Below are 24,569 nucleotides of genomic sequence, written 5' to 3' on the forward strand. Positions count from 1 at the left end.
GGTCTTAATCGTGTCAAAGCTCTTCCACCGCCTGTTGGGAGGCTCGGGTCTGTTCTATTCTGTCTCTGGGCTGGCTGCTGGCTGCTGGGAGCACCTGTGGGAGCAGGGGAACCGTCCTCTCCAGCCTCCTCAAAAGCTGAAAGCCTCCAACATCTAATAAATCAGAGGAACATGGAGGTACATGGCGTGCACGCACACACCAACACACACACAGCACACACACCAACACAGAGAGAGAGAGAGCTGGTGGAGCCCCAGTCGTACCAAAGGGGTGGTATGGTGTGGGTAATCTAAGCGAACCATTAGACCCTCTCTCTTTTATGATAGCATGGACATTTCTGGAAGATGGAAGATCCACATTCAGATCACAGTGTATTCAAAACCGTAACAGGGACCAACAGCAGAGTGACTTAGTGTCATTCCTCTTCTAGTACGCCAAGAACAACATGCATTTCATCACATGAACAGGTTTTTGGCTGCATGGAAATTAGCTTAGGACCCCTATCAAACTCCAAACACGTGCAGAGGAGACATGTCAATAAATCACTATTAGGAGCAAAGGCCTGGAGACACAGCTGGGAGTCATGGGGCTGAAAAACAGCAGGACGAGGGAGCAAAAGTCTGTAAATCTGTTACGCGGAGTGGAACCGGGCAACCCAAGAGCAGATGAGGATGAGGAGACTGGGATGAAGTAACACACAGAGAGAGAGGGAAGGGAGAGAGTACTAGGGGAGTGGCGGCAGGTCAAGGAGACACAGGATGAGTTGTAGAGGGCGTTGCAGGAGCAGATGTGACAAAATCTGTAAATTGTACTAAAGAAATCAGTTCCACTGGCAGCAGGATCAACCCTCTGGACATTATTAGAAACAGGAAATCAACACGATAAGAAATCAGTTCCACTGGCAGCAGGATCAACCCTCTGGACATTATTAGAAACAGGAAATCAACACAATTAGGAATCAGAGTTTTGCAGTTTGAATTTCATTAAACAACTGGAGTTGATGCCCCTGTTCTTTTACAAGTCCTTGCCTTTTCCCAGTGCTGTAAAGCAGGATTTACCAAACTCAGTCCCGGGGCCACCCCATTGTGTACGTTTTGGTTTTTGCCCTAGTATTACACAGCTGATTCAAATGATCAAAGCTTGATGATGAGTTGGTTATTTGAATCAGCTGTGTAGTGCTAGGGCAAAAACCAAAATGTGCACCGAAGGGGTCCCTTACGACTGAGTTTGGAAAACCCTGCTATATAGGGCGCATGAGAAATAAAGCACATGTGTTCCCTCAACCTCAGGTCATGCATAAATGTAACAATGAGGCCCAATAAAGAACAATGTAAAAATCGATCTGCTGTCAGAGTCAGCTCAGTTTGAGAGGTTGGGACATTCTTATTGCTTCTGTACAGAACAGACAGACAGTCTTATAAAATACAGGTTTCTCTGAAAACAAAAGCAAAAAGTTTGTCCAAAGTTTGACCAGGTACATTTTTTTATTTTGCCAATGCCTACAACTAATCGCCCCATTAGTTTACATAAGGAACTCTTAATATGTGAGAAAAGCTTATTTCCATGATTTATTTATTTATTTTGAACGTCCAGATGTGATAAATCACCTCTGTGAAACTCTGTCGGATCTGTCAGGCGTTTACTGCTGTACTGGAATCATGAGTAAACTATCTTCCAGTGTTTCTAAGGTGACACAGACACAACACAAATAGATAAACAGGCTGCTATGTGTTATTGCAACCAATACAATACAAAGGGGGGACCAGCCTCCAGCCTAGGCCCTGCTTGCTTCACACATCTCAACTGCTGTATTTCCTCCTATGACTGTCCTGGATGGAGCTGTTGCTACAGCAATGCATAAATGGCAGAAACAAGTAAACATCAAATAGATGAGTGAAATAGCTGTCTAAAGTGACTGTGGAAAGAGGCCCATCTCAAAAATATGATGTATTTCCCCACTTGATCCAGAGAGTGTGTTTATCAGTGTTATTTTTCTGGTGATGTGGAACCATGGACTAGAGGACCAGGGAAGACATACATTCCTTACAACAGTCAGAGAACCATTACTAAAGAAACAGAGAGTCTAGCTGGGATATTGTCAAAGTATTATCTCTTACTGCACACAGTACATTTCAGGACTGTTTCACCCAGAAAATATGACAGTAACTAAAACCACTGCTGTGTGCAGCATGTGGCCCCAGCCTGCAATGAAGAACACATTTATACTGGTTTCAATATATGCAGATAGGCAAACACCAAATAAAACCCAAAACCAAAGTAAACCAAGAGAGGAGCTCTATTCCGTGGGAACATGAGTAGACATGGGCTCTGTGGTCATCATAATGAACTAGAGACTGCAGTTTATACCATCGCTTTTCTCTGCGGTTCTTTAATAATGCTTTTTATATATTTTATACATTTATTTGACTCTAGTGGGAACGTAACAAAAGGAGACTAGGGAAGCAAGTGGGAGTGGAGTCTAAAGGACAGATTTGTTTGTGTTGAATAAAACCATCTGTTGCAATTGACTGGTGGCCAACAAATCCACCAGAGGAAAAGATACAGAGAGGCTGGACAGAAGTCAACTGAACACAGCATTACATAACATCACCACTGACACTGACTGACCATTGGCACTTTAGGCTGACCACTGGGGTGACTGGTGGTCTGCTTTGCCCTGTCAGTGTGGTAACCATAACCCTTACCATCTTTAGAGATAGAGCTCAACTGTGCAAGTCACTCTCCTTGCAAACTGTCCAGATTCCAGAACAATCCTAGCACTGCAGCACAAAAAAATGATGAAGCCCAAAATGTTTAATTTTCCCTCATGCAGACAAATATGGTAATATTGCATTGCATCTCCTAAATTATTTGTCAAGGGAATATCAACAGTTGATGATTTACTTAATGAGCAATCAAATGTGTCTACCAGTCATTTAAATGTGTGATTATATCAGATTTTACTCACTGAATCTGAAAATAATAAAGTAGCTTGTGTTGTGTAAACATATTAAAGATGTCCCCTGCAAAGTTCCTTCAGTGACAACAGCTTCTCTGTTTTAGGAAGATTGAATTTAAAGCAATAAAATCTAATTAGGAATACCGTGGCAGCTTTAGGGACTGAGCAACTGAAGAGTTATCTTGTTATTTCAGCTTTGATTTGAATTACAGAAATATTTAACAAATACAGGCTTGTATTTTTCTCGATTATGATTAAAAATACATGTTTTTAAGACTATATTGAACTTCATATTACTTCAGTATGCCAATAGTGTATATGACATGCAGATGAACATTAGTACAAAGTCTAAACAATAATCTTCTGGACATTGATTAAAGAGTGTGCCTATATCAACAATTTATGGGGTGAATATAAACGGAAAAGTTAATTTCAGCAATCAGTAAATGTGTTATGCTACAGTTTATCCTTGATGAAAGAGAGAGTGAGAGGAGAATAGGAAACAATCAGTCAAACGATTTCCTCTAAATTGGTTCTGCTCTTTACATTGAAAATGGACCTCTTCCCCAACATATGTATTTCCTAAATCAAATTAAATCAATACACTAATGTGTAGGGAGGAGAGGATGAGAGAAAGGCTCATGTGGAATTAGAGAAATTATTCATTCTGGTCGAGAGTTCGCTCGTCAAGAGACAAAGGTATTTTCTGCTGTGTCTTAAATGTTTCCTTTTCGTCAAAGTCAGTTTTTTAGAAACATGAATACAGGAAGGTAATTCCACTGGGGATTAGTGAGAGGAATCGCGCTCATCACGGCGCATGTCTGTCTATAAACTCGTCCAGAATCGCTCGAGGGGGTCTGATTCAGTGCGCAACAGTTGGGACAGGACTCTGACGCACTACAGTACCGCGAGGAAGTTTTGAGTGTAGTAATTAATGTACAGCGTCTCACGTGTTTGACCTCTGAGTATAATTATAATTTATATTAGCTTTAAATCAGTACATGTGCTACATTGATAAATTAAAACATATAGCTGTTTTGCAGAAGTACAGCGTATTCGTTCTCGAGGCATCAAGAAAATATAAACAAGGCTGTCACGGAGCTCGCCAGAGACATGGGCCAGCTTTGCGCTGCAACACTCTTACCATTTGGTGCCATCTGCGTTGTTTTTATTTGGGATTGTGGTGCCAGTTCTTTAATAAAATCAAGATTTGCAGTGCTCACTTCAGGGTAAGTTGGCAGTCCGCGCATTTGTGAGGGAACGTTGTAGATATCAGTCTGTTATTTCCTATCAGAAAAATAAATAAAATATACACTTGATCAAAGTTTAAGAAAAGTGCATGCACATTCAAATGAAGGATTGGTAGGCAATTAGTAAAACTGTCCGGTAACTTGCTATCCGGTTGGACATGGTGATAAATGTTCTATTTAGACCGAAAAGTAACTGAATGTAATATTTGTGTGATGTGTGAGAGACAATAAAAACAATACTTTGCTTGTGAAAAACGTTGACAATCAGTCAAAGAAAGACCACCACGTTGCTCCAATCATCAAGCCTACCTACCCAATGATCCGTGCGTCCGCAAGTAAAAAGCGGTTGTGATGTGATTGGAATATTGAATGAGATCACGCAAATACAGAGGAGTAGTTATCGGAATCACTCAGTTGCATGCCAGCTGAAAATTCTGCCCATAACATGACATAGGTTATTAAGGTGCACATAGAGAGGTCTGGACCAGGGAGGGGGAGTTCATAGCCTACATACAATAGTTTGAATGAAGTGGGCAAAGTATAGACCAGAAGAACTTTGAAGCATCTAATTTTTCTCAGAAATTATAATTGAATTCCGTCCTATTACCTCTTAGTTCAGCATTCCAGTTGTAAACGATTTCATGATATTATTATTTCAGTTTATTTTCAGTTTAAGAAAATTATAGACATCTGTATTTTCAAACGAGTTATTGTGTTTCTTAGTCCTGGTCCTGGGGACCCTGAGGGAGTGCACATTTTTGTTTTTGCATTAGCACTACACACCTGCTTTAAATCATCCAAAGCCTGATGATAAATGCACCTCTTTGCAGGGTTATTAAACAAACGTTTTTCTTACAAATAATGTGCTGGCCACTGCATGGCACAATCAGTTTTCTTTATTACTTTCATTTTAAAATATTCTTACTGCTTCACATACAGTAGCTGCTGCCATAGAATTGTGATTATGTATTGTAGCATGATGTACTACAGTAGCCATAATGCTTGGGAACTGTTTTGAAAGGGAATTTCCACTATGAAATAACTGCCATTTAATTGACTGACTTTCTCTTTAATACCACTCCTATTACTATAGTAACAACATTGTTACCAATACACTTATCTCTCTTGTCTCCTTTCTCGTGGCTTTGTAAAGGGAGGAGTGTCCAGAAAACAAGGTAGTGACAGTGGAGTACCCCTGTATTACAGCAAGGGGCACGGATGGCACCTGTCTCAGGTAAGAGTGTCCCATCCTTTAAAAATAAATTGAGAGCCGCACACTCCAGGACAGGCTTTCCCAAACTCAGTCCTCTGGACCCCGAGGGGTGCACATTTTGGTTTTAGCCTCAGCACTACACAGCTGATTCAAATAATCAACTAATCATCAAGCTTTGATAATTTGAATCAGCTGTGGAGTGTTATGGCAAAACCCAAAACGTGCACCCCTCGGGGTCCCCAGGACCACATCTGGGGAATGCTGCTCTAGGAGCTCAGATGCAATAATTTAATAGCAACGTTTCGACAGCCAATCTGTCTCCATCAGGGTTTAATGACAAACACTGCGGGTCACTAATTGATATAGTTTCAAAGGACACACACAGGTGTCTGTAATCATGGCCGGGTGTGGCATGATTTCATTGTTCGATTTTCAAATATCAATAGAACATATAAAAAAGCATGAATGGATAACATACGATCATAGATACAATTAGGCTACATCGTATAGGCCTACAAACACTTTTTTACAATGGATAACAAAAACACAATCACAGGAATGGCTTCAGATCAAACTCTATGTTGAGACTGAAGGGAGCGAGGGCCTTTAAATCAAAGATGCAGATAAACTGTCAAGGTCACCCCCTCTCCTGTGTGTTCGATGCCGATATAGTGAAGGGACAAAATAGGGTGGTTTGTTCCGAAAAATGTCCCATCCATCATCTTCACAACCATCCACCATACCGAATGTCTTTAGAATCACACCACTCTACCAACATCCTCTGTGTCAATATCCTACACACACACACACACACACACACACACACACACACACACACACACACACACACACACACACACACACACACACACACACACACACACACACACACCAAACCCCCAGTCTGCAGGTCTGGTTTAAGTCTGAAGCATATGATCTGTGTGTTGTCAAGGTTACCACAGCAATAAAAGTTGTCTCATTTGATTTTTGGCTCCAGACAAGATGTGTGTGGTGGTGGTGGAGTTTTAGCTAGTTTTCTAGTTTTTCCTGCCATGTCTCCCAGGGAAGCATGGTAAGGACTGCCCCAGGCTGCAAAATATCCTTTAGATGATGGCCATTCATGAAAAGGATTATGTCTGGTCTGCCTAACCGTGCAAGCAGAGTGAGTTAACCATACAGCTCAGTGTGTCCTGGCAGTCTGCAGGCTTTCCCATGTCTCCACCTCTGTGGTTGTGGTTAGCACAATTTCACTGGGTTGTTATGGTGTCGGGCAGCAAACCCACACAGCCACTGAGATGCATTTTTCCTCCCCTCCACGGTGGTTCTCCCCCCCCCCCCAAACACACACACACACAGTTGACAGTGCATGTCAGAGCAAAAAAACAAGCCATGAGGTTGAAGGATTGTGTCGATGCACAGATCTGGGGAAGGGTACCAAAATATTTCTGCAGGTTTGGAGGTCCCCAAGAACACAGTGGCCTACATCATTCTTCAATGGAAGTTTGGAACCACCATGACTCCTTCCTAGAGCTGGCCGCCCGGCCAAACTGAGCAATTGGGGGAAAAGGGCCTTGGACAGGGAGGTTACCAAAAACCTGATGGTCACTCTGACAGAGCTCCAGATTTCCTCTGTGGAGATGGGAGAACCTTCCAGAAGGACAACCATCTCTGCAGCACTCCACCAATCAGGCCTTTATGGTAGAGTGGCCAGATGGAATTTTTGTTGTTGTTGTCAAACAACAGTCAAGCATAGATCATCATGTCACCAGAATAAGACCCTCAATATTTATTGGAAAGGAGCATCAAGCTCATCACAGTGCACTTTCATCAACCTGTAAAGTTCATCATAACTTATTTTATCTGTAGCCTAATAAACTGCATGGTTTTCCAAGTCGTAGTGGGAGAACCACACACCATATCATCACGTGACTCCAAGTTTACTTTGACATGATGGTTATTATATTAGTATTTGCACAAGGCGTTTCCACCACCATTTGTCGCATATTACATTTTACAGACACAAACAGATCCCAACATCTCGAACGAACAAATTATCTGTCTGCATTTATAAAATTGTACCGAAATTCCGGTTTCCACTTCCTGTGATTTATGTTCTATACGGTATGACTTTACTTGCATAACAACTGTGGATGATAACTTGGTTACTGTTAATGTTTGTCTAGTTTGCTTCCAGACATATCTACCGGCTTAGTCAAAACGGCTTTGGGCTGCATTGGCATAAGTGAAATGTTCTTGCTGGAGTCCATGATATGATCTTTTCTACCTCGACTCACTTATGAACATGACATTTTTTTCTAAATGTTCCATCCATCTTGTCATGTCTGGGCCTGAGTGGGGATAATCTGAAGAAAACTGTTGTGAACTCAGTCACTCACTGGGCCTGCCTGCCACACACTCATCAAACCTCTCAAAGAAATCACAAGAATTGACATAATATTCAGTTCATTCCTGCCCCGACCTCTAGATTTCCTCTGCAAACCCCAGTTAAACCCGGCTGCTTAACTCATTATACAGGTTTGACTCTGGACCCAATCATATGCCTCTGTGACCGGGATTCCATCAGAAATGCCAAGTCTGAGCATTCCCTTTCCCCTGTGTGTCAACCGCTTGGCTTTCAAGTGGTCTGTGTTCATTAGTAAGACAGACTCCGCTCCATGCCTGGTCACAATCTGCCCATCCACACGACACAGCTTTTCTCTTTTAACTGTGACTCTGCCTTCGTTTGGAAGGCTGAAACCTTGACAGGCCTCAGGCCCCAGTGTAGCCCAGAGTTTCCCAACCTGATTTTGTACCGGGGGCTGTACCAAGGAGTAGTAGTACCTTGCATAACCCCTTAGAACTTGACTTTAACTCTGATGTCAGCCAACCATCTAAGGGACTGGTCACAAGCATCAAGCGTCTCAGGGAACGAAGGTTGAGAAACCCAGGGCTAGTGTATGTGTTACGGGCTCAGGACTCCCTCCTCAGGGATGGGGGGCGATGGGGGCTGATAATGACGCCAGGGAGAGGGTCTTGGGTGTCATTGTCCCTCAGAGAGATGTGTAGGGTTTCAGCAATTAAACCCTGAGATAACACTGAGCAGGGAGATGCAGAGTCTGGCTGGGACCTCCAGGCCAGGGTGAACAACACTCAGGCTACTCACACTGGCTGCATTCCCCTCGTCTCCTCTCCTTTCCTCTTTCTCTGAGTGCAACGTGTGTGTCCTCCCTGGTGTTAAAGAGCACATAGTGAGTGATAATGTGTGTGTCATTCGAGTGTGCCTGTATGCATGTGTCCTAGGCTCTGACAGCTGATAGTGCAAGCGATGCCTGGAGCGCATGCAGGCCCAGAGTGTATGTACTACGTACTGTAGCTACTACCTCCTGAGTGTTAAGCTCCATCTCATTTCTCACTCTTTATTTGTTTCCTTGTGGATTTACTGCATTAGACTTGGCTCTCACCTCTGTAGTGTTCTCTCTGTGGGCTCCGTACTCCCTCCGTCACCGCTCTGCTTCCCCTATGGTCCCTACATGTCGACAGGCCACGGTGGGGCCGGCTGTAAAAAAGTCTGTGACACGCATGGCAGGGGGAACAGGAGGACAGAAGGAAGAGAGTGAGTGAGGGAGGGGAGAAGGTGGGGAAAACGTTAAGATTTGTTTTTATCCAAATTAAATAAACCTGGATTCTGGCAATGCCGTGTGCTCACCTCGGCAGGGGGCTTGCCTGGAAAACCACGTCAAAGTCGATAAAAAGGACCAGGAAGGGGAAATCACAGGAGGGAGGGAAGCTCTATAGGACAGAGCTCTGGCTTTTATGAACCTCTGTATTCTGCTGCTATTGGTGCCCCGTAGTCCAGTTGATGTGGTGGAACACCGGTAGAGTCAAAGCCAGTAGTGTTGGAGCTAAAGCTGTTGAAGTGTAATGAGGGATTCAACACCAGAACAGTACCATCTCTCTCTCTCCCTCTCTCTCTCAACATCGTTGTAGTACACGTGGCTTCCTGCTGTAAGGTCTGGAAACCATCCTATCCCACGGCCCCTCACCGTGGAAGAATAAAGAGGGAGGCAGCCAGGAGCGAGAGAGGAAAAAGGAGAGGGGGGGATCAAAACATACTGAACCAAGCTCTCACAGTCCCGTCTCTCTTTTGTGCTCTGGTTTTATCATTAAAGCAGGTGGGAGGAAGCAGGCCTGCAATGTCCTCAAAGTGTGTGTGTGTGTGTGTGTGTGTGTGTGTGTGTGTGTGTGTGTGTGTGTGTGTGTGTGTGTGTGTGTGTGGGGCTGTGGCTGTGGCTGGGGTGCAGAGCTGAACTCTACTAAGCCCCCCTGTGATTCGCTGTCCAGGACACTAAGAGGTCTCCCCCCTACAAGCCATAAAACAAGGGACTATATAACACATACATCATACCTACCCTGGTAAACCCTGTCTGTCAGTCAATCACTGACACTAAATTGATCAACAATAAACAGAGAATAGGTGCTAAAACGAGTCATGTCAGGGTCAGGAAACACATAGTGAAGAATGGGCAGAGACGATGTGATTTAGGTCCGGAGCAACAGGCTCCGAAGCAGTAACGAGGACCAGATGTGTGTGTGTGTGTGTATCCAGTCAGGTCTGAACCCCACGCTGTGCTCCAATAAGGTTCTGACAGGGTTACTATCTTCAGCCAAGGCCTCATCAGACTCACTACACCACCAGCAACCAGCACGTTAGCCACGAAATGAGGAGTGAAATATCCCACCACTTCCACCCAATGGTACAAGCTTAGGTTATAAAAGGTTCACAGAGACATGTCTTCTCTTGCCAAGAGTACATCAGGACAGCTCATTCACCCTAAACACATAGTGAAACTGGGATCTATCACACATTGTTTACATTGCATCTAGGAATTCCATGGGGTGTCCTATTCTAACTAGTATACTTTTTTATATTTTGCATTTCTTCCTCAGTGTGTTTTAAATGGCAAAAATGAAACTGTTTAATTTGTCTCACACTTGTAGTTGACACTGTTCTGAGTACTGAGTACCTGTTTCATTACAGGGGAAATATTATCCATTTCTCTGTTTCTCACAAAACACTTTTTTACAAGAGGTTCACTTCCTGTCTTTAATGGTAAAGTCTAATAAATCGGTATTATTGTTGGACTCCAGTAAATATCAAGTAATCGTTGTACATATTTTTCTAATTAACATTCACCTGAACAGCGCTCTGTACAAACACAATGCCTGTTATTCATTACCGTTCCACAGTGCAGCACATTTTTTTTTAAACATTTTTTTTCTTGAATTTTACCCCTTTTTTCCCCAATTTTGTGGTATCCAATTGTTTTTTAGTAGCTACTATCTTGTCTCATCGCTACAACTCCCGTACGGGCTCGGGAAAGACGAAGGCTGAAAGTCATGCGTCCTCCAATACACGACCCAATCAAGCTGCACGGCTTCTTTTTGTAACAGTTTTTTCATTGGAATTTCACAATTTTCACCCATATTAAGAGATACAACAACAGAGACAAACAGCACCCACTTACACATATCTACGCACCCACTTACACATATCTACGCATATATATATATATATATATATATATATATATATATATATATACACATACATACATACACACACACACATACATACATATACATACATACACTCATGCATATACACACATATACGCATACGCGCACACACACACACACACACACACACACACATACACACCCATACATAAGTACACCATTTTCCTCTTCCCACTCGGTGCTTCTCTCACCCCATCACCATCATTGCGTCTCTCAATACATACATTTTAAACAAACTTACAAACAGAAATTAAACAAAAAAGCTCAGTTTAAACCAAGAGGTTAGGTTCCACACATGGAACGTACAGTGTAGTTCTGAAATACATAGATCCCCGCCATTCTACGAGAATCCTTGCAGCATAATAGCTGATACCTCAGGTTCTAGGTAATTTAGATAAGGTTCCCATACTTTGTAGAACTCGTCTGTTTTAGAATGCAATGTACATGTCAGATTTGGGGCGGCAGGGTAGCCTAGTGGTTAGAGCGTTGGACTAGTAACCGGAAGGTTCAAACCCCTGAGCTGACAAGGTACAAATCTGTCGATCTGCCCCTGAACAGGCAGAACTAACCCCTAACCCACTGTTCCTAGGCCGTCATTGTAAATAAGAATTTGTTCTTAACTGACTTGCCTAGTTAAATAAAGGTAAAATAAAAAAGATTTTCCAGAGGCACCCATTCAAATAGTATCTTATGCCAATCTTTAATAGAAGGAACGTCATCACTAATCCACTGTAAAAGGATGTTTTTCCTCGCTGCGAAGGTAAGGATGTTGTAAAACCTCCTTTTACCCACAGAAGTAACCTGCCTACTAGGGAGAAATAACAGTAAAGAAACTGGGTCCAATTCTAGATCAACCCCTAGGATCTTTTCAATTTCTTGCAGAACACCAGACCAGTATCTTTGTATTTTGGTACATGACCATAAACAATGTGTTAGGGTGCCTGTATCAGTTTTGCATTTAAGACACTGAGGGGAAGAGGAAGTGGGGCTAAAAGCATGTCTGCGATTTGGATTGCTCTAGTAAGATTACATATAGATATTGTTTTTGCATATCTCCAAATGTCCTCCCACATCTCCTCGTCAATAGTAACAGACAATTCTTTCTCCCACACTTGTTTCACCCTCTGTGTGTTGACAGCAGAAAAGGACCTTAAAGTATCATAAATCAGACTTACAGACATTTTCCTTTGTGGGAAAAAAAGCATTCTTTCAATGACAGATACATCAGGGTTACCAATTAAGGTGGTGCTCTTCAGAATATAATGTCTTACTTGTAGGAAGCGGAAAAAGTCCTGTTTTGGGAGTCGATATTTCTCGACCATCTGCCATTTCTTTTGACCATTTTATCAGCAAATAAGTAATTTAGCCTGCGTATGCCCTTATCAAGCCAAAAGTTAAAGCCAGCATCCAGCAATCCTGGACTGAAATCTGGGTTGTTAAGAATTGGGGTAAGAGCAGAGGTTAGTTTGGACCTTCCCAGGAAGCGTTGAACTGACCTCCATACTTTGAGTGTGTTAAGTGTAACGGGGTTATTGCAGTGATCTTCTACAGATTTGAAACTTCTGAAAAATAAAAGATCCTGTAAGGGGTAAAGCCGCACTGCTTCTTAACACAGCGCGCATCCAACCCGGAAACACCATGCACCTGGCAACCTTGGTTAGCGCGCATCCAACCCGGAAACACCATGCACCTGGCAACCTTGGTTAGCGCGCATCCAACCCGGAAACACCATGTACCTGGCAACCTTGGTTAGCGCGCATCCAACCCGGAAACACCATGCACCTGGCAACCTTGGTTAGCGCGCACTGCGCCCGGCACAGGAGTCGCTGGTGCGCGATGAGACAAGGATATCCCTACCGGCCAAACTCTCCCTAACCCGGACAACGCTAGGCCAATTGTGCGTCACCCCACAGACCTCCCGGTCGCTGCAGTACAGCGCCCTTAACCACTGCGCCACCCGGGAGCAATACAAATCTAGGTCAAATCTAATCACTAGGTGATTAAAGTCTGTAATGGCATCGTCAGCATGTTGTTTGAAGTACAGCACAGAGAAGCAGCTGTGTACTGTATAGACAGTACATGTTTTTATATCACAGAATTGTAAAAGGGGGAGGGGTGAAGGAATGAAAAGGGAGAGATGAAATAAAGGAAGTTTGCAGTGGTAAAGATGAGGAGTCACAGTCGGACACAACAAACATCATCTCTCCGTGCAGTGGGGCCATTTCAACCCTCCCACCTCCAGGTCGTCTCCCTCTGAGTCCTGGAAGGTTCTGGAAGACTTTCATGTCTTATCAGTCCATTACCTTCAGCCCTGGTTAAGGACTTTGGTGTGATCTCAGCGTAGAATCCTTAAAAAAGACCAGTCTGTAGCCTGGTTTCCTTTCCTGGCAGTAGAGCACTCACAGACACGTCATTAAGACAGATCCATCATTAGTTTGGCTTTAGACTCCCTTCTCAGTTACTGGCTGCTCTCACTACATTACCTGTAATCTGGACTTCATCTCTCTCTTAGGCCCTTTGTTGTCCTCATAGGGTCCATTCTTCCTCTTGCTGTCACTCTCCCTTTACCCTTGTCTCTTCCTCCCCCCCCCCCCTCTCTCTATCTCTCCCCATACCCTCCCCCTCCCCCCTCTTTCCTTCTAATCTCTCCCTCCCTCCTGTTCTCCCTCTCTCTCTGTCGTCAGGTAAGGCTCCAGGCCAGTTCACATGTCTGTCGTTGAGAGGTTGTGAAGCTCAGAAGGGTCAGAGATGGCACATTCCTGGGGTGAAACACAGCCCTGGGTTGACCTTGGGTCACATAGGCCAGCGGCCCTTCATATTGCCTGGGGGGAACCGAGGGTAGGCACTGGCACTGGGAATAGACCTGGGAGCTTTAGGGCCTGTAATGAGAGGGGTCATAAAAGAGATGGAGAGTGACAGAGAGGAATAGGGGGCGAGAGAGGGGACGATTTGTGTCATTCTCTGGCCCAACATTAACTGGCTATGGCTTTATGAGTGGTGTTATACCCTTTTCACACTACCGTGCAGACACGAACCATACTGTGCTGGGCTGGCTCTGATATATTATTTTCACATTGTCCTTCCTAGCACGTTTCCAGCCATTACGGTTGATGTTTCACCAGGTCAGCCGTGGGAATAGAGATAGGTTGTTGGAATTTTAGATCAGGCATTGGTGATGGAGTGAGGAACTATGAAGACAGAAGCGGTAGGAGGTGGGTTAGAGGTGACGGAGGAGTGTTGGTGCTGTTTGGGAACTGTAGCGTGGCTGTGCTTGTGGAAGTGGTGCAGACCTCCTGTGCTCTCAGTGAAAGAGTCCACTGTCTGACTAACAGCCTTCCCCACTCTGATGTGTCCCCAGAGAGACCGCAGGCTGGAAGTGTGCTGACAGGATAAATAAACAGAGAGAGGACGTGCTCACATCTCAGCACACTAACACCTTCACGTGTATACTCACACGGCACAAGAACAAGACGCTTATACACTAACACCCCTACATACCCACACACACCTTTACATAACAGCCTAACACCCTGCTATATGAGGAAACACAGAGAAAACAACAGACCCTCTTAAAACTAACACCCTAATCGATTATACACACAGAACTGACGCTTTTACTTAAACACAAAGACAGAGACAGATGAAGAGGGCACAACAAAACCTATTCCACCTCAGGAGACTAAAAAGATTTGGCATGGGTCCTCAGATCCTCAAAAGGTTCTACTGCTGCACTATCGAGAGCATCCTGACTGGTTGCATCACTGCCTGGTATGGCAACTGCTCGGCCTCCGACTGCAAGGTACTACAGAGGGTAGTGCGTACTGCCCAGTACATCACTGGGGCCAAGCTTCCTGCCATCCAGGACCTCTATACCAGGCGGTGTCAGAGGAAGGCCTTAAAAATGGTCAAAGACCCCAGCCACCCCAGTCAGAGACTGTTCTCTCTACTACCGCACGGCAAGCGGTACCGGAGCGCCAAGTCTTGGTCCAAGAGGCTTCTAAACAGCTTCTACCCCCAAGCCATAAGACTACTGAACATCTAGTCAAATGGCCACCCAGACTATTTGCATTGCCCCCCCCCCCCCCTTTACAACGCTGCTACTCTTTGTTGTTATCATCTATGCATAGTCACTTTAATAACTGTACCTACATGTAAATATTACTTCAATTACCTCGACTAACCGGTGCTCCTGCACATTGACTCTGTAACGGTACCGGGCCCCCTGTACATAGTCTCGTTATTGTTACTTTACAGCTGCTCTTTAATTACTTGTTACTTTTTATTTCTTATTCATATTTTTGTATTTATTTTTTCAAACTGCATTGTTGGTTAGGGGCTCGTAAGTAAGCATTTCACTGTAAGGTCCACACCTGTTGTATTTGGCGTATGTGACTAATACAATTGAATTTGATTTGAGACAATCATCCATACATAGAGAGGCAGACTTATAAACAGGATAACATACATTAATTTAAAAACTGCAAAGCACACTGCACACACACACACCCACACAAAGACATCAACATGACAGATATGTAAGAGTAGAAACACACACAGACACGGTCTCTTCTGTCCTGAAGTGTCAAGGGGTCCGTGACCTCCACCGAGGTCCACATCCTGTGTTTCTGACTCACAGAGCACCACATGAAGGACCATCAAGCACAAATGACACAAAAGCTACATCTCTCTTTCTTTCTCTCCTTCTCACTCTCCGTCCATTCTCTTCCTCTCCTCGACGTGTCAACATCTCCCTGTCTCATTTCCTCCACGCTGCGTTTCCTCCTCCATCGCCATAACAACCCCCTTAAGTCATCTCCCCTCTCTCTCTGATGAGTCTGGGAGTTGACAGAGTAAATATGATACATAACGTTGCGTCACAAGACACCTAATGATACTGTTGTCCCTGTTCGCTATCTTCCCCATATCTAGAAACAGAAACACTATCTGAGGTCCAGGGAGCAATCCTGTACTGAGTGAGTGGAACTGATAATACATAGTGACTTCAGTCTGGTTTATGGAAAGCATCATTCCAGATTGGTCTCTGCTCTGCTGTCTCTGTGTAACCTCAGTGCTGTCTGTCCAGGGTGCAGACGATTGGGGGGGTCTATAATGAATATCCAGTCTTTGTAGCGCATTCCTGCCATGAACGCACAAATAAATCACGCCAGCCTGGATGGAAAACAATAACACTGAGCTCTCCTCCCTGGAGGGAGACCCTTGCTAAAGTACATAATCTGGAGTGTAAAGTGATCCTGCTCTGGCCTGTACTCTGGATCCTGTCTTGCTATTCCTCCAGCGTCTCTGTGTTGTTTTTGGCAGCAGCAGTGTAGTGTAGAGCCTGTGTAGGCCCTTGGTACGTCCCTCTCTCTGCAGGTAGTCACTGGGTCACCACCAGCACAAAGGAGGACCAGGGGGAACACAGGGACAGGGATGCCCAGGCATGGTTCTCCTAAGACGGACTCGGACTCTTGCATGGTGACTTGCATGGTCAGACAGACCTGAGGGGTCTGTCGGCACTATGTTAGAGTGTGGAGCATCAAGAGAAGCAGTGTCTAACAGCAGGAATACCCTCAGGGTGACACAGGGACTCCACTCATCTTCTGAAGAAACTTAAACAGACAACATGCTTGCAAAAGACATGTTGATGCAGAATGTAGAAACACAGAAGAATCGAATGGGCAAAAATACCATAGAATCCGACCATCAGTGTTGATAACCTGGGAGTAGAGAAAGATACACTCTTAGAAAAAAAAGGGTTCCAAACGGATTCTTCAGCAGTACCCATATGATAACCCTTTTTGGTTACAGGTAGAACCCTCTGTAGAAAGGGTTCAACATGGAACCTAAAAGAGTTCTTCTACCTTACAGCTTAAAACTCTGTAAGGTTCTAGATAGCAACTTTTTTTAAGAGTGTACTCTCCTAACCTTGTTAGTCACTTGACCTTGATGTTTGTCTGTATTGTGAAGTGAGCAGAGAACTGAAGGAAGAGCCTGGTCTGGGAGCTCTCCTCCTCAAGGCTGTGTTTAACAGTCCTGTCAGTGTCACACATCACTCTCACTAATAACCCCTGCCCTTGTTTCCTGACATTAACAAGATGCACCCAATTACTGACTGCTCTGGGCCCCAGACACACACACACACACACACACACACACACACACACACACACACACACGCGGGGGAGCATGAGAAGCAGTTATCTCACTGTGGAGGACAGTGATGTTGCTTTAATGGTTTGGTCTTTTCCCTTTTAGATCCGAGAACAGTGTTAATCAACAGAGACCCCTACATTCCAAAAGATCAACAGACAGGTCATCACACGGTGTAACTATTAACCTGAGTTGTTTATACAGACTACTGAAGAGCATGTATCATCAATCAGAGACACCTCTAGCATTTAATTTGACATTTGAGTCATTTAGCAGACGCTCTTATCCAGAGCCACTTACAGTTAGTGAATTCATCTTAAGATGGCTAGGTGGGACAACCACATATCTCAGTCATAGTAAGTCAATTTTTCCTCAATAAAGTAGCTATCAGCAAAGAGAGCAAGAAAGGGGGGGAAGTAAAGTTAGCTCACAAAATGCTTTCTTTCTTTTTTTTGCAGGTCCCAGATCAGATCAGGGGCAGTGTGGGGTCAGGTCACTGTGTGACTGACAGGCTGTCTGTTGATGTTTTGAGTAGAGCAGTGAAGCAGTGGACTATGAGAGCAGAGGTTGTGTGTTGATGTTATGAGTGGACACTCAGAGAGACCAGAGGCTGCCAGCCATAGCCTCCCCTTGCTGGCTGTACAACTTCAGCCCAGACAGACAGACAGACAGACAGACAGGGCCCACATCTGCTGTTCATTAGCCCAGCCTTGCCCTCTCCTCTCTGGGCACACTGACTGGAGGGACAGGAGGTGGCCTGGAGAGGGATGTCCTTTGGGCCCCTGGCCAGAGCCCCCTAGCAGCCCCCCAGTACTGTCCCATCCCATCCCCAGCTCAACACAGCACATCCCAGCTATGAGCCACAGATTAAAGCACCAGTCCGTCATGTGGCTTTAATCAGGCCCTGGCCAGGCCCATAGTTTTGTAAGTTATTTATCATTCAGAAGAGGGAGTAGGGGAGGGTCTTATAGGAGTGATTTAGGGTTATGTTGCATGGAGGTTGGAGAAGAATAAAAGCAAGTTGTGGTCTTGAGGGACCTTCAGTGAGGTACCATGCTAAATTCCCTCCATCAAGAGCGTGCCGTTTTGGGGTCAGGAGTTGTGTGTCCCCCCTCCTCGTCTAGGGTCTGTGTTATTTGGGTTCTGTGATTCTATGAGTGTTCCAATATCCCTTTCCATTGTTTCCTATTCCGCAGGTCCATCCCTAATGCCTGTACCATGTGGTGTTTTGGCTTGCTGTGTGTGAGGATGATGCTCTTTGTTCAGCTGTCTCTTGACCATCTAGGCTAGTGCTGCTAGGAAGTGGGGATGGAGGTAAGGGATCTGGTGCTAATGAGGAGCTTTGGTCCTAAAGAGAATTGACAGGCTGGGTGTTACCAGAGAGGAAGAGGCGAAGCGAGAGGGTTTACTCCTGTCAAAATATGTCCACGATTAGCAGACTGATAAGCAGACCGTCTGCCTTCCCGCCTTTGGGACAACGACTCCCATTCAGTGGCTGTGTAGAGCTGTTCATTATGTGAAGGGAAGGATACAGCAGCTGGGAAATGAGTTATTGGCTCATGCTACTGTCTGTCTGTGTGTTTATCCACAGGAGGAAATGCTGTGAGGGCTTCAGGTTCGTGATGGGCCAGTGCATACCTGAAAGTAGGTTAAAGAAATACAGCAGTTCTACTCACCCCAAGTCAGATGCTTTACTCAGTGCCTGTAATTACACCTGGGCACCTGTACACAGACAGAATGCACATTACAGTGCCAAATTAACCCATTACTGAACTGCAAATTGTTTCAAAAGTAAAATAGCATCTCATTCCATAAATTGTCAATATTGTACAATGACACACCATGACCAATAGAGGGCAACATTACACAGGAATATTATTGGACATCCAGGGTTATTATGGAGCTGTTAGCTTTGCATGTAAGATCCTATCTATGCATGTCCCTATTGATGAACCAATCCCTCCCCTCTCTCTGCTCCAGATGTGGATGTGTGTTCTGGCTCCCCCTGTGAACAGCAGTGCACCGACAACTTTGGACGGGTTGTCTGCACCTGTTACCCCGGATACCGCTTTGATCGAGAGAGGCATCGCAACCACCAGACCTACTGTTTAGGTAAGTCCACTACCTGTTTATCTGCCAATCAGCTTTTTATCAGCCTGTTTATCAGCCAATCAGCACTGTTTTCTTTTGTATGAATCTTAATTTAACATCCTGCATCAGAGAAACCGCTCTCTCTCCCTCTCTCTGATTAGAGCAGCCTAAATGCAGCCTTAATCAGGTGTAAAGTAACAGCTGGTGTTGTGTCTCCCACACCACAGACATCGATGAGTGTGTGGAGTCTGACGGCAGTGTCTGTGATCACAACTGCGAGAACACCGTGGGCAGCTTCCTGTGTCGCTGTCACAGGGGTTACATCCTGGCACCGGACAAGCACTCCTGTATACCCAGTCACAACCGTGGGTGTTGAGTATACTACTATACTTTAGTCCTACTGTCTACATGAGGCTGGCTACCGCAGCTACACTACCTCTGGGCTTAGCTCACTAGTACCTTCCTGTGTGTCTTCAGCCTGAGGGTACAGTACTGTATATGTGTTTGAGAGGGTGAACATAGACTACTAGACTTTGTTTTTGTGTTACTTATTCTGTTGTGTTACTTACTCTGTGACAAGCCTGTCTCTCTGAGAGTCTCTTTGTCTCTGTGTCTTTCTGTCAGTGAGCTCGTCAGGGAAGTCTGACACCCTGATGAGTGCTGGCTCCTGCTCCCTCACCTGTCAGGACTTTGTCAACATGAGGAACAGCCTGCTGCAGCTCAAACTGAGGCTGGGCAGCACTCAGTCACCTAACCAGGTACATCTACATCACAACACTAACTACTGCACATCCTACTTACACTGCTGTTCCATACAAACACAGAGATACACTAACCAGAGATACACTAACCGTAAACTAGCCTTGCCAGACTTGATGTCTCACAATGGAAGTCGGACCAAATTCAGACCACAGTGAGACAGGTTGTTGTACTATACTACCTGTGTGTGTACCTGTGTGTGTGTAGGTGTTGTCTCCTGGCCTGGCTAACAGCAGTGATAAGCCGTCTGCTGGGAGGTTGGGGAAAGGTCCTGACACCCCCGCCCTCCCTGGTCCTCCTGGCTCTTCAGGATCCCGTGGGGTCCCAGGTAAGAGTTGTCTGCTCTTTCTAACTCAATCTTTCTCTCTCTCTGTATCTCTCTGTTTACTGCCTATGTCAGCTGTTTGTTGGCTGACATTCAGGTTATCTCCTTGGTTCCTCTTACATCCCTTTATTCTTGGATCCCAGGCCAATCAGGAGTGCCGGGGGAGAAGGGAGAGCCTGGAGAGAGAGGCCTGACCGGCCCCCAGGGGCCACGGGGAGACATGGGCCCTATGGGCCCCGAGCCTGACCTGGAGCACATCAAGAGGGGTCGCAGAGGAGCTGTGGTAATCTTATTATTGCTTCCCCGATAACATGCTGTTGGGCCTATTAGTCCAAGCAGACCTCAACACAACCATAGCTGCAGAGATACATCATTACAATAAATGTTGCATGGGAGGAGCTGTAGCTCCCGAATAAAAACATTTAAAACCATATTTCTGTCTCCTTTTTCCAACAGGGACCTCCTGGCGCACCAGGCAGAGATGGACTGAAGGTCAGTCTATCCATGTGTCTGTGGGTGTTTAGTACATGTTTGTGTGTGTCCTGTATGTGTTAAAACTATCCTGTAAACTTTTCAAAGCTGTTAACTGGAACACTAACACTTTTCTCCCCACTCTGAGAGCTCTGAGCTGCCGATGTAGACTCTTATAGAAGTCTGTGTGAATGTTGGAAATATGTAACTGGACGTTTCTGGATGTTTTTCTTCTCTTTAGGGTGACAGGGGAACTCCTGGTCCCAGAGGTCTACCAGTGAGTCTGCTTTCTATATTTGCCAGCTAGGCTTTGTAGTATTTTTAAATGCATTATCATCATAGTCATCTTGTTGATCTATTCTATGTATTATCAGATTCCAAGCATACAATAAATCCACCCTAAAGCATGCAACATGCCTTACAGGTTGAAATCTAATTTACTGATGTGTGGACAGAGATATTAAAGCCTCCGTATCTTTCCCCAGGGACCTCCTGGCTCCTTTGACTTCCTCCTGGTCATGATGGCCGACATTCGCATTGACATCATCGAGCTGCAGGAGCAAGTGTTTGGGAAGAGGCGGGGCCTCTCCTTAGACAACCCGCCCCACTCCAGCGGAGAGACAGGGTTCGGAGAGTGGAGCTCCGGACAAGGAGAGCTCATGCTCAATACCTGAACTCCATAACCCTGACCACGGCAACTGTCACTCAAAACGATAAGCCAAAGGGAAGTAATTAATCAACTGGCTCTTGTAAAGCAGAGACATTGAACTGACTGAACTGACTCCTTTCCTCCAGTGAAACCTTGTCTCTAAAACCCAAATAGGACTGAATGAGGTGAGGAGACCTCTGATCAACTCTCTCCTGTCAGAGACATAGACTATAAACAAATGGAGAGAGAGAGAGGGAGAGAGAGAGAGAATGGCAAAGATGGAACCACTGACCGTCCAAACCAAACCACTGCAAGCTTTGCCTTGCCGCCTTGATGTTTCCTTCTTGCCTGGTCCAGTCTGACTGAGGAGAGGGGGTATGCCTTTGCGTGCAAGGCACAAGGGGGTGATGGTTGTAGCCCTGTGTGACTGTGTCTTTGTGCGCTCTGAGCTGAACAGCTTCAAACACAGCAAGGGCTTTATCGTCTGTATCGCTTCCTGTTCCTGTCAAATCTGTACAGTCCAAGGAGAGGAGACTCCGGTCGGTCGCTGCCTGACACTGCTTACCTGCCCTGCAGTGCCTAGAACCAGACTCAGGCCTCAGACTGCACCTGTCCATGCAACCCAAATCAACAGCTTTTATACCGCTGCCACTACACTACAGACTCTCTGAAGCATCTTTAGAGATACAGTACATATACTATATTAGCAAAACTATGTGGATACCTGCTCATCCAACATTTTTATTTTTTTATTTCACCTTTATTTAACCAGGTAGGCTAGTTGAGAACAAGTTCTCATTTACAACTGTGACCTGGCCAAGATAAAGCATAGCAGTGTGAACAGACAACACAGAGTTACACATGGAGTAAACAATAAACAAGTCAATAACACAGTAGAAAAAAAGATAAAAAAATAGTCTATATACACATTGTGTGCAAAAGGCATGAGGAGGTAGGCGAATAATTACAATTTAGCAGATTAACACTGGAGTGATAAATGATCAGATGGTCATGTGCAGGTAGAGATGGTGTGCAAAAGAGCAGAAAAGTAAATAAATAAAAACAGTATGGGGATGAGGTAGGTAAATTGGGTGGGCTATTTACCGATGGACTATGTACAGCTGCAGCGATCAGTTAGCTGCTCAATTAGCAGATGTTTAAAGTTGGTGAGGGAGATAAAAGTCTCCAACTTCAGCGATTTTTGCAATTCGTTCCAGTCACAGGCAGCAGAGAATTGGAAGGAAAGGTGGCCAAATGAGGTGTTGGCTTTAGGGATGATCAGTGAGATACACCTGCTGGAGCGAGTGCTACGGGTGGGTGTTGCCATTGTGACCAGTGAACTGAGATAAGCGGCGCTTTACCTAGCATGGACTTGTAGATGACCTGGAGCCAGTGGGTCTGGCGACGAATATGTAGCGAGGACCAGCCGACTAGAGCATACAGGTCGCAGTGGTGGGTGGTATAAGGTGCTTTAGTAACAAAATGGATGGCACTGTGATAAACTGCATCCAGTTTGCTGAGTAGAGTATTGGAAGCTATTTTGTAGATGACATCGCCAAAGGATCGGTAGGATAGTCAGTTTTACTAGGGTAAGTTTGGCGGCGTGAGTGAAGGAGGCTTTGTTGCGGAATAGAAAGCCAACTCTAGATTTGATTTTAGATTGGAGATGTTTGATATGAGTCTGGAAGGAGAGTTTACAGTCTAGCCAGACACCTAGGTACTTATAGATGTCCACATATTCTAGGTTGGAACCATCCAGGGTGGTGATGCTAGTCGGGCGTGCGGGTGCAGGCAGCGAACGGTTGAAAAGCATGCATTTGGTTTTACTAGCGTTTAAGAGCAGTTGGAGGCCACGGAAGGAGTGTTGTATGGCATTGAAGCTCGTTTGGAGGTTAGATAGCACAGTGTCCAAGGAAGGGCCAGAAGTATACAGAATGGTGTTGTCTGCGTAGAGGTGGATCAGCGAATCGCCCGCAGCAAGAGCAACATCATTGATATATGCAGTGAAAAGAGAATTGAACCCTGTGGCACCCCCATAGAGACTACCAGAGGACCAGACAACATGCCCTCCGATTTGACACACTGAATTCTGTCTGCAAAGTAGTTGGTGAACCAGGCAAGACAGTCATTAGAAAAACCGAGGCTACTCAGTCTGCCGATTAGAATATGGTGATTGACAGAGTCGAAAGCCTTGGCAAGGTCGATGAAGACGGCTGCACAGTACATGGTGGAACATTGCTGCGGGAACGCTTCCATTCAGCCACAAAAGCCTTAGTGATGTCGGGCGATTAGGCCAGGCTCGCAGTCGGCGTTCCAATTCATCCCAAAGATGTTCAATGGGGTTGAGGTCAGGGCTCTGTGCAGGCCAGTCAAGTTCTTCCACACCGATCTCGACAAACCATTTCTGTATGGACCTCACTTTGTGCACATGGGCATTGTCATGTTGAAACTGGAAAGGGAATTTCCTAAACTGTTGCCACAAAGTTGCAAGCACAGAATCATCTAGAATGTCATTGTATGCTCTAGAGATTTCCCTTCACTGGAACTAAGGGGCGCTGCCCAAACCATGAAAAACAGCCCCAGACCATTATTCCTCCTCCACCAAACTTTACAGTTGGCACTATGCATTTGGGCAGGTGGCGTTCTCCTGGCATCCGCCAAACCCAGATTCGTGTGATTCATCACTCCAGAGAACGCGTTCCACTGGAAGTTTGGAACTTAGTAGTGAGTGTTCCAACCGAAGACAGATGATTTTTTACACGTTAGGCGCTTCAGCACTCTGCAGTCCCATTCTGTGAGCTTGTGTGGCCTACCACTTCGCGGCTGAGCCATTGTTGCTCCTAGATGTTTCCACTTCACAATAACAGCACTTACAGTTGACCGGGGCAGTTCTAGCAGGGCAGAAATTTGACAAACTGACTTGTTTGGAAAGGTGTCATCCTATGACTGTGCCACGTTGAAAGTCACTGAGCTCTTCAGTAAGGCCATTTTACTGCCAATGTTTATCGATGGCGATTGCACCTGTCAGCAACGGGTGTGGCTGAAATAGCAGAATCCACTAATTTGAAGGGGTGTCCACATACTTTTGTATATTTAGTGTAAATAAAAAAGGAACCATTTGAAA

General features: G+C 45.1%; 1 protein-coding gene across 1 annotated transcript; it reads left to right on the forward strand.

Moving 5' to 3' along the window:
• Nucleotides 1-3,748: 3,748 nt before the first annotated feature.
• On the forward strand, nucleotides 3,749-24,569 carry LOC110506701 (collagen and calcium-binding EGF domain-containing protein 1). The gene is made up of 11 exons (XM_021586514.3): nucleotides 3,749-4,189; nucleotides 5,364-5,444; nucleotides 18,742-18,794; nucleotides 19,131-19,262; nucleotides 19,469-19,606; nucleotides 19,866-19,999; nucleotides 20,208-20,328; nucleotides 20,469-20,608; nucleotides 20,782-20,817; nucleotides 21,038-21,073; nucleotides 21,282-24,569. Exons 1-11 carry the CDS (start codon nucleotides 4,074-4,076, stop codon nucleotides 21,468-21,470), a joined length of 1,176 nt encoding a protein of 391 aa, XP_021442189.1. The 5' UTR covers nucleotides 3,749-4,073; the 3' UTR covers nucleotides 21,471-24,569.

This window comes from Oncorhynchus mykiss, chromosome 26 (assembly GCF_057628025.1).
Source record: "Oncorhynchus mykiss isolate SJ-2025 chromosome 26, ASM5762802v1, whole genome shotgun sequence".
NCBI classification, from domain to species: domain Eukaryota; kingdom Metazoa; phylum Chordata; class Actinopteri; order Salmoniformes; family Salmonidae; genus Oncorhynchus; species Oncorhynchus mykiss.